Consider the following 10,812-nt stretch of genomic DNA (forward strand, 5'->3'; position numbering starts at 1 on the left):
TAGGAAGGATTTGAGAAGCATAGTAAAGAGTTTGAAGTGTTGACTCTGTATTCAAAATCCCCAGATCCTAGATCAAATTAGCTGGCCCCACCTCACAACTCACAGAACCCACAGCATGGGTTCATGCCTCAATGGGCAGGGCTGTTTTGGCACCAAATGGGGGACCAACACACCATTAGGCATAATAGGTCATAATGTTGGCCCTGATCAGTGTATGCCTCTTTCACCAGAGGAGACACTCCCACCCAGAATGAGCTAGAGACTATCGATAGGAAAAAGGATGCCTGGGTTTCTCTTGTTACCTTGTGATCCAACCTCTGCTAAGCAAAATACGAAAGATGGATGGAATGTGAGCCACTTCTTTTAGATGAATCTCTGCTGATCCGTTGTGCGTATTGTTTTTTAGATATTTTAGATTTTATTTTACATAACTTAATGGTTTTAGTATTCAGCTTGCGATGCAAAACAAGTAGAAGCCTTTATGACTCAGATTGGAGAAAAAGTTTGTTGGAAGCAGCCAGATGTGGAAATTATTGAGGAAAAACACAACAGTAGAAAACTTCTAAGTGCCTTTTATTAACACCATATATAACCTTGTTACATCTAAGCAAACTGAATAGGGAAGAAATATCTGCAGTTGTGGGGAGTGACCTTTAAAAAAATGTCTCCTTATATTTAGTGCAGATACAGGTGCTCATGCTGCTTTAAGTCGTCAAGTGGGGAGGGCTTGGAGTCAGGACAGTATACCGGTCCATCACAGCTTTGATCCAGCGGGTGTATTCACACATCTTGGTGTAAACTGTGGGGTGAGTTGGATCCTCGCAGCCGTTATTGAACCACTTCAAACCCTGCAGTTCACCAGCACACACCATCACGTTGCTACTACCAGTCTATAAAAAAGAGACACAATATAGTACTTTGTTAAAATAAAGTGTAACTAATGGAAGACAGTACTGGATGCGTGAGACAGATGGGAACTGGAACAGAAATAATCAACATCAGTTTCTCTGCTTTATGTCCATGCTCACCAGGCAGTTATCTGTTGTATTTTGACCAGCACAGACCATGACACCCCAGAACAGAAATGGAGGGAAGGTTTCCAGGCAAGCCAGATCATCCACCACAGGCACAGTTAGACACTTCAGGCGCTGGGAGGAGTCAGCTGATTTAAATAGAGGGAAGGAAAGTTGTTACTTTGATTTATTTTAAATGGTTCAATTCATACAGCAGTCTTATCTTTGTTTTAAATAGTTGCTACCTATTACAGTTGTTTAACAAAGTGATCTTTCGTTCTACACAGGATTTCACAGATTATATGGAGCATGAAGACCTAATCCTTTAGTAAATCCTGTTTTCAGAGTCTACCTCTTTTAATTAGTTCTGATCACTGACTGGGTGTTCTGGCAGGTAATTAGAAACTGATTAAAAATGGAAATGATTAAAACAAATTTTCATTCCCCTTTGGGAGCTCCAGTGACAAGAATAAAAATGAGCTTCACTGTGAATATGTTTGTATATTTAGATGACGTCCACTTTTAACTAAACTCTCCACATCCAGAATGAACTGAAGAGTATCGCTGGGTAGAAGGATGTCTGGGTTTCCCTCGTGAGCTGGTTACTTTTGCGATCCAGTCTTAAAAAACTAATGACTCTGAGCCAATTCTTTGACATTACAACCTTGTATCTCTATAGCAAAACTCCGAAAAATACAAATCTGAGTACCATTTTCACATTCTCAATTCTAACATTAATCTTTTTCCAAATAAGAGTCATTGCTAAAGTAAAGTCTTATCTTCGTTTAAGCTCTTGAGAAGGTCATTCATGATTTTATCACTTATTATCTTTTGTAACCCTCTGTATCTTGATCCAGATTAGATATCCTTGCTGCATTTATAGACTTATAGTCAGAAAGCTGCAGCATATATTTTAACTGGTACTAAAAAGTATGAACACATAACAGTTTCTTCCATTGTGGGTCGCAGGGAAGCTGGTGCCTATCTCTGCCAGTCTATGGGCGGGAGGCAGAGTACACCCTTGGACCGGTTACCAGTCCATTAAAGGGCTCTTTCCATTGGTTTACTATCAATTTTCACATTAACTTGAAAATTTTACTAATGACTTGCAAACCTTTAAATAGCCTGGCTCCATCCTATTTATGTGATCTCCTCTCAATCCACTGCACCTTTAGGAGCAATCCTGTCAACACCCAGTTTCTCCTGGGTATTCAGAGATCCAAATTAATATTTTGGAAGAGCTAGCAGTACAAATACACACTGCTCGACCAGATACATGCAAATGTCTGGTAAAACTATTATTTTATTAGGGTTTTGACTTGAGTATAGTCTGCGATCCTAAATAGTTTTATATAAAGTTGAAAATATTGTGTGCAGACTTTTTAGGTCAGTTATAACAACCCCTTAGCACACGCAGATGATGTCCTCAGTCTTCAAATTATAAATATTTCCTGATCCTAAAAGCGTTATGCTCAAAGTATCTTGTCTAAATATCTGTCAATGTCAGTTTTCACATCAGCAAATCAGTCACCATCATTCTGCTGATTCAGAAATTCTTAAATGCTTTTGAAATTATCCAAGATTAGTAAACCTGTCTTTTTATTCAATAAAGTGATTATGTGTTTGAAACCTTAAACGGGAAAGCAACCATAGTTATGAAATAGTTTTATAAACAAGTGTAGTTTGGTTTTTGATAGTGTGTTTTTGGTGAAGTTGCAGCATAGATATTTGCTTCATTATTCCTCCACTCCTTGGATGTCTTTAGCTTCAGCCATTAACTGTCTGTAGCAGCATCACCTGGACCAATAAACAGCACCAAAAGGCACCACCTTTCAGAAAAAAAACACAGCAAACATCTTTGCTGAAAAATCTTTAATTGGATCCTAAACGTATTGTCCTTCTGAGAAAAGGTCAGAGACAAGTGAGGGAGGTAACAGATATGATAATCCTTGAGTCGAAGCTGAAGTTGGTTACAGAAAAAAAACCAAAAAACTTATTGTCAGATAGCTAAGTCGGTACCACTATGTTTCTGCTCTGTTGTGGTGGGTCTTGTTTGAGAAGCTGACAGGTCAAAGATGATTCAGGAACTCTGCATTCCTCTTTTTTTCTTTTTTCCTGTGGCCAACTTTTCCCCTTACTGTGTATTACCATTAGACTTCCAGGCTGTGAAACTCTTTTCTTTAAATTCCTGAGAACCTAGATCTTCAATCTCAATCATCAAATACAAATTTGAACATTTCCTATTCTCAGAAATTTTATTGTTACTTGTTGCAGCAGAGCTGAATTAGTGACATATGTTTTTGTCTATTCATTTGTCTTTGTGTAACTTTTTATTTAAATTAAATCATTAGGAAATAGGCATTTGTGTCAGTTGTTGATTAGAATCAATATTAGCTTCCTGGTGTGGTTTTCTTCAAATCAGTAATTGCCATGTAATAATCCTACTCTAAGAAATATGCCAAAATCTCCTTGCATCCTTAAAATTGTGAGACAGATCATTGAAAGGGAATTAAAAGGATTGATGCTCAGACAAATCTGACAAAATATGAGACTGATGAAGACTGGTTAGGTTTTGTACATCATTGTCGTTTAATATGGCTTATCAACACTACAGTTTGTGTGGCTATTTCAGTCCTTTAATTGTGTTTTCCCTACCTTTTTATTCAGTTTTTATTTTTATTTATTTAACTAAATTGTAACAAACCTTTTTTCAGCTTTTTTAAATAAAAACATTCTATACAAATTAATCTGAGGTTTAATCCATTTTGCCTAGTGGCCTTCAGGGGTAACCCTTACGAGGATCTGACCCGGAAGAGCTTTGGTTTGCTAATAAAGTTGGTTTCTCAATATTACACTTGATACTGGAGTCCTTACCTGCTAAGATAATTAGGTTGAAATCTACATGAAAACCTTTAAATCCACTTACATTGGTTTTTGTCTGTGGAGCCCCAGCCACTGACAGAGCAGATCTCTCCTGTCTGTGGGCAGCGAGTGGGCAGCGGGATAGGCTGGACGTGCTGGTTAAAGTTGGCAGGCGCAGACAGGCGCACCATGGTGAGGCTGTGAAGAGGTGAGCGGTAGGGGTTGTGTCGGATCGCATCAGAAACTAAGATGTGCTGCTCAGTGCCTTCTTCCACACTTTCGTCATGTTCCCCAAGAGAAGCAACAGTCTTATAAGGTCTGCAGAAAACGAGGAGAGCCTTCTAATTTATCAAACTCAGACAGTGAAACAGCCATTGAAAGAGAAAGTATGTCTTAGCCAGATGTGATCAGGATTTTCATTAATGGTCTGCAATTAAGCTGGAACGTAACCGAGATTCTCAACAAAGTCAGGTTTAGGTTTTCTTGGTCTGACTACCCGAATGACTGAAACAATATCTCCACGTTTTTCCCAAAATAAAGCCATGCAATATAATGTAAATTTTCTAAAAGCTGATTGTTGCGTTTCAGTGCCATTATTCGCTGACACTTACGTGGGTTGACAGTGAAATGAAGTCACTATCCACCATTTGTCAATCAGAGCTGCGCTACATGACACTGAACCATGCAGCCTCACATGCCAAGGTCTTGAATGAGGCTGGCACTCCTTCTGATCTTCCAGAGGGTATGCTCCTACAAGCAACCAATGATAACAAAGCGATACCATAAGTATCGGCTCAAATCTTTGCATTTTCTTTTATGCTTTGAGCATGTTCAATTAGCCTACCTGCAAACCCAAAGGTGAAAGCCAGGAGGAGAAGATTCATTGTGTTTCTCTGGAGTCCTTCCAAAGCAAAAATAATGCATACAACACAAGAAATCTCTATGCTTTATATTTGTGAGAATTTTAAAGAGGGAGGAGCAGTTTTCTTATTAATATTCAGCGTCATTTCCTCTTTAGTCTTGTCCCCTTCGTATCTTATCAAAGCAATAAGCAATATCCAACACCTTCATTGCGCAACTTGATTCTTTAGAGTAGCACACCTTGTTTCCTCTAAAGTTTTCTCCTGAGAACAAAGAAACCCGAGCAGCACATATATACACCCCCCCCCCCATTTATTGGCACCTCAGGTATGTGTAAAAAGGCTTAAAATAAATAGATCCTTAATTGCAGTAGCATTGTCTCACAGAGAAAATTTAGGAAACAATCCAGCCTTTTTTTGAGTGCAGTTATTCAGAGGGAAAAAAATCAGATTTAAGAATAAAAAGTCAGTCAGTCAGTCAGTCATTTTCTACCGCTTATTCCATAGTGGGTCGCGGGGGAGCTGGTGCCCATCTCCAGCAGTCTATGGGCGAGAGGCGGGGTACAATCATCAGTGTCACACTTGTCAGCAGCCCTGCTTTTACACTTTAGAAAACAATTTTTACCAAAAGGAAAACACTTTCCCTTCCTCTATAACATTCCACCAAACTGGAGCTTACAAAGAGAGAGAGAGATCTTTTACTATTGCTATTTGTGCAATCTCTCTAGATGACCCAGAGTCCTGGGTCCTCCCTTTTATTCTCTTCTCTTCAGCACATCCCACAGATTTTCTATAGGATTTAAGTCTGGGGACTGAGATGGCCATGAAAAAGGTTTTTTTTTCATGGCTTATAGGCCATTTTAATGTGCATATGGTCTGGATCATTATCCTGCTGAAAGACCTATTATTAGTTTATTGGTGGCGAAAATCCACTGGTATTTCAAATACTTCATAGACCCCCAACAAGGGCCTTTGGATGAAAAACCTTTTGCTCAGTTTAAGTACAAAGATAAATATTAACAATTTGTGGAATAATTAATTGTTTCCTCATGAGAAAATCACAGAACCTTTAACTAAAAAAGGTACAGGCAAAAAAAAAAATTAAAAATGCTTCAGTAACATTTATTTTGTACAAATTATTAAATACGAAAAATGTTATTGAATTGATTGATTTCTTTTTTTTTTTTTTTACCGTATCCTGTCCGGCAGCACTCAGACTTGTCTGAGTGCCAGGAAAAAGCCCAACAGATTTACTTTAACAAGTGGAGCATTACAGCTAATGCTTTAAAGCTCAGCTTGATATTTATAAAAGAAACTTTGTAAGAAACTGCTTTGGAATAAGTTTAATTGTTACGGACACGGAGGCAGAAATGAAAAGGGAAAAAAAATTAAGAAGCACGAAAGAGGGAGAGGTGGTGCAAAACGCAAAGGGGAGGGAAGAAGAAAGGAAAGAAAGAATGATGTAGAGAATACAATATAACACCCTGCTTGTATCTACACCTGCAGAAATGGTCATATTAACAGCTTTTATACCAAAACGTGCACAGTACTAATGAACGCAAGATGAATTCACTGGTAAATGCGGCTCAATATATAACATTTGTGTGTCTGTTAACACCTGAATCTAAACACCTGTGGGTCTGAGTGTGAGCGCATTAGTGCATAGAAGGTTTCTCCAGAAAAATATGCAATAGCGAGTGTGAGGAGCCACAGACTTGCCCCCCTGGACCTGGGACAGATATGAAGGAGATCTGAGTCAGAGACATCCAAAGGCCCCCCAGAGCACGGGAGCCCCAGGAGAACCACTGCCAGGACTACCGCAACCCCCCCGGAGAAGAGCAATTGAGAGTCCCAGGGGAACCACCCAGCAGCAATAGTGCAGAAACCCATATGAGTTTCCCCCCAGGGCCTCCCCCAACCAGGGCTCTGATATCGAACACATGCCCCCAAACCCAAACGCATTGAATCCCCTCCCCACAGCACAGGGGCACACCCCCACAGGTGAGCTTCATCCCCAAAAAGCCGACGGAGTCACACCCACACAGCGCAAGCTCCACAAACAGCCCCGCTCCAAGCACCCCCGCAGCATCCTGCCCCCACCACACAACGCGCTGCGACGGCAAGGCAAGGGCCCCACGCAACGTTACCCCAGCCCCCGCCCACAGGCACAACAGGGCAGACACAATCAAGCACCGTGCCCACAACAGAACACCCGACCCCACACCAAGACGGGACAAACTCACCTGGCAAGAGGTCCCCGGCCAGTGGCAAGCACTCAGGGCCGGCATCCCCCATCATGCCCCACAACCACACGATGACACCACACTACTGCCACTGCAACAATAGCCGACGGAGAAACACTATCCAGCTCAGCTCTACCACCACTCAACCGGGTAACTTGCTGTTGCGTGTTTCTTATGATAGGATTTTTCTCATGATAGGATTCTTTTGCCCACTGAATACATGTAGTCAAATTTAAAATTGGATTTTCATTTTCACATTTTCATTGTAAGATTACATCAGGGCACAAAAAAAAAAAAAAAGAAGATTTAGTTAAAGGCTTTTTGCATGTCTTTTCTCTGGTTCAAATGAACATGAAGTGTGCTGTTTATAGAACATCAAATAGAGCAGCTCATTAGCCTGACACCTGGTGTTTCTTTTCAGTTTTGTGTGTGATTCTAATGCTTTTTTCAGTGGTGTAAAGTTAGGCACAGACTAATCTCACTTTTATTAAACCGCTTTTATGGGTCGTTTGTCACTATGTGCTCTCCAAAACAGATTTTAGTGTCCTAGATAAATGAACAAAGGTTTTGTGCAAATCCAGCAAGTAATAATAAAGTAGATAAGAGTTGGGACATGACTCACGTGTCTCTTTATGAAGTTAACCTTTCACCATGTTGCAACTGATTTAGAAATCATAACATGGGATGGGGGGGGGGGGGGGGGAGTTAGCCCTGCGCTGCCTGAAAAGCTATTATTTAGCGGCTCAGCTAACACCTCCCCTTAACATATGCAATCTATAATTTTCAGCAAAATGGAAAGGCAGAATGTGCTATGTCACCCATGATACCACTACAAGCCATTGAAAATGTTAGCAAATTGAGAATACTCCTTGGGGAGGAGACGAATCCATGGTTGGGCTTATTTCTTGACATATGGAACGACATTATATCAAAATATGGGTTCACAGAGCAAAGTAGAGTACTGAGTTGGATTGCACATGAATCAGATTTCAAACCTAATGTTTCAGACAAAACATTTAGTAAATGGGAAAAGGGTCAGAGGATATTTGGGGAGGTGGTTAAGAAAAATACTGTATGAAGCTTTGAGGAAATGAAGAACAAATATGGTTTAAATAATAAAGACTTCTTCAGGTACTTACAATTAAGGAACAATACTGAGGAACTATTAAAAAAGATTAATTTAGTTGAGCTGGAATCTGGGATATTTAAGATGTTTATGCTAGCAAATGAATCAAATGTGTGTGTGTGGGGGGGGGATTATTTCCAAATTGTATACAGGTTTGGAAAATTTGAAAGGAAGCAACACAATATACATAAAAGTGAAATGGGAAAAAGAAGCTAACTGGAGGCTTTTAAAGGAGAATTGGGAGAAGATATGTAGGCAACAGTGGAAAACCTCTTGTTCCCTCTCATGGAGAGAGTTTGGCTGGAAGAATATTGTAAGATATTTCATTACACCAGCACAAAGAAAATACCAAGATACAAGATGTTGGAGGAAATGTGGTGAAGGTAGAGCTAGTCACTTCCATGTGTTCTGGGATTGCTCCAACATAGTTCCCTATAGGCAGGATTTAAAGAATTGTATAGATAAAGTGCTGGGGGTGAGTACTCCATTCACATTTGAGTCTCTGTACATGGGAAGAAGGGTGGATACGTTAACAAGATCTGCTGATAAATATTTATCATGTTAGTAGCTAGTAAAAAAAGCCATTACTAGGAAGTGGCTGAAGGCAGAAGCTCCTAAAAGGGAAGATTGGGTTGATGTAATGCATAATATATATATACACGATGGAGAGGCTGACCTTTTCCATCAGATTAAAATCTGGCAAATTTAAGAAGTATTGGAAAAATTGGATGGATTTTATTTCGCCTTTGAGATCAGATTTTGTAAAATAATTTTGGGTTTGGGGGTACCCTTATAGTGCTACAGAATGTAAATAGTTTGTTTGCAGGTAATTCTTAGTGAGAAGACCTTGAGGAGAAGAACGGACAAGAAAACCTAATTGTTGTTTGGAAAAGTGCTGGGAAAGGAGGTGTAATATAAAAAGGATGGCAAAGTTGGTTTTGTCCATAATACAAATAGAATATGTCTACAGCTTCTTACGGTTGGTGTCTACGGGATGTTTAAAAAAAATGGAAAAAGGTTTGGATGTACACCTGTTAGGAAAATAATTTCAATAAAAAAAAAAAAGAAAAAAAAAAAAGAAATCATAACATGTTGTGGTAGAGCATGTGACCCATATACAGTATGGAGGCTTCAGTCCTTGACACAGCTGACCAGGTTGAGTCCTTGCCCCGGAGAAAAATATAACACATTTGAAACAATAAAAATGGACCATAGTACTGAGCAGAGCTAAACAACAAAGTAATAGATAATATTTAGTAATTAAGATAAAGCAAATCTATAAAATAATATTCAAGGCAGTCCACAATAATACAACAGCAAGTATACTTGGGTAAAAAAAGACTAAAATAAAATAAAATAAAAAACTCTGGGTGAGACCCTCACCGCACACTACCAAACGCAAAAAAAAAACATGTAACTTGTGAGAACAATTAAGAACTAAAAATTATATTTCTCACAGTGGTTTATTTTGACACAAGATTGTTTTAAACAACATTTTAAGAAAACGAAGACACGAATCTCTCTCCTTTTTTCACAGATTTTACGACATAAACACTGATTTTCATGTCTTGTAACATCCAAAAACACTGCAGAATAATTCAGTCACAGATAGCCAGTCACCAATAGTATAAAGATTTCATAAATATAAAAACTCATTGTTTAATGAAAGGTTTATAAAGTTTATAGAATTTTCTTTTTGTATTTAGTTTTATCTTTCACCATTTTACTCTATTATCTCTCTTCACTTGCCGGTTCTAACAGAAGAAAACTTTTAGAAACTCTTTAAGGAGTAACCTGTGGAGAATGCAGCTCACCTCTGGCTGCAGCAGCAGGTGGGAACTTTTCCTCAGGCGAACTTCTCAGACGGAGGAAACGAACCTTCTTATAACCGCGGGACTACAGAGCTCCAGCCGCATGTGCGCAATTTACCTCTTTTTGGGCTTTGAAGCGATAATTTCAGGTTTGTAAAGAGGAAACTGACTGTGTGATCTTGCATCTGTATAAATACAGATGTAATGCAAACACAATGCCTTGTTTCCGTAAATAAATTTATGGAATTCTAATGGCATCTTAGGGGCTAGATTCTGAATTTATATTTGAATTGTATTTTTAAATGTTCCTCATGAGACCCGGGCCTACGGACGCCTATGTTCACAAATCGAAACAGTGCGAACCGTGACTAGCAACGGTTGCTAAGTTGTTGACGCATGTTGTGGGCGGGGTAAGTCTTTTGATGTTTGTTACATCATCGATAACGTACTTATATGAAAGGCAAGTATTTTCAATTATTTTCCATTCCACTGGAACTGGTACTGCAGGTGTTACAATTGGCTTGTTCTCTTTGTAGCAGTTGATTTAGATTCCTGAGCAAAACTAATCCAAACTTGCATCAGCCATGATTAGTGCAAGAAACTTAAGCGCAGAAAATATGTTAAACCTTGAGATCCTTAGACAGAATATTTCAACCTTTCTCAGCAAATTGTCAGAGGACCAGTGGAAACATCTGGCATCAAGTGAGTGTGACAAGGAGATAGAGAAAATGATAATAGAATTTGTAGCTCCCCTTGTTGATTCTCTTGGGACCAACTTGTCTGACTGTATGCCCCAAAAACCTAAATCAGTCTCTGTGGAGAATCCCCCTTCCCCAGATACTGGAGATTTTGGAGGTCTAACGACTGACCAGGAAAGCGGTGAGGTGAACCCAAAGA

General features: G+C 39.3%; 1 protein-coding gene across 1 annotated transcript; it reads right to left on the reverse strand.

Annotated features, from left to right (window-relative positions):
- Window positions 1-556: 556 nt before the first annotated feature.
- Window positions 557-10,272, reverse strand: LOC124865390 (trypsinogen-like protein 3). Its single transcript, XM_047360412.1, has 6 exons — window positions 9,919-10,272; window positions 4,720-4,776; window positions 4,487-4,625; window positions 3,940-4,193; window positions 1,029-1,162; window positions 557-890 (listed from the first exon to the last, which is right to left on the reverse strand). The coding sequence occupies exons 2-6, from the start codon at window positions 4,757-4,759 to the stop codon at window positions 705-707; spliced, it is 753 nt and encodes a 250-aa protein (XP_047216368.1). The 5' UTR covers window positions 4,760-4,776; window positions 9,919-10,272; the 3' UTR covers window positions 557-704.
- Between the last annotated feature and the right edge of the window lie 540 nt (window positions 10,273-10,812).

This window comes from Girardinichthys multiradiatus, chromosome 3 (genome assembly GCF_021462225.1).
Source record: "Girardinichthys multiradiatus isolate DD_20200921_A chromosome 3, DD_fGirMul_XY1, whole genome shotgun sequence".
Classification (NCBI taxonomy): Eukaryota; Metazoa; Chordata; class Actinopteri; order Cyprinodontiformes; family Goodeidae; genus Girardinichthys; species Girardinichthys multiradiatus.

Excerpts from the sequence above, each read along its gene's own strand:
- LOC124865390 (XM_047360412.1), bottom strand. The coding sequence starts at position 4,759 with ATGAATCTTCTCCTCCTGGCTTTCACCTTTGGGTTTGCAG. Across the intron at positions 4,194-4,486 it reads TCATTTCACTGTCAACCCAC|ACCTTATAAGACTGTTGCTT; the intron begins GTAAGTGTCAGC and ends CGTTTTCTGCAG. Across the intron at positions 891-1,028 it reads ATACAACAGATAACTGCCTG|ACTGGTAGTAGCAACGTGAT; the intron begins GTGAGCATGGAC and ends TCTTTTTTATAG.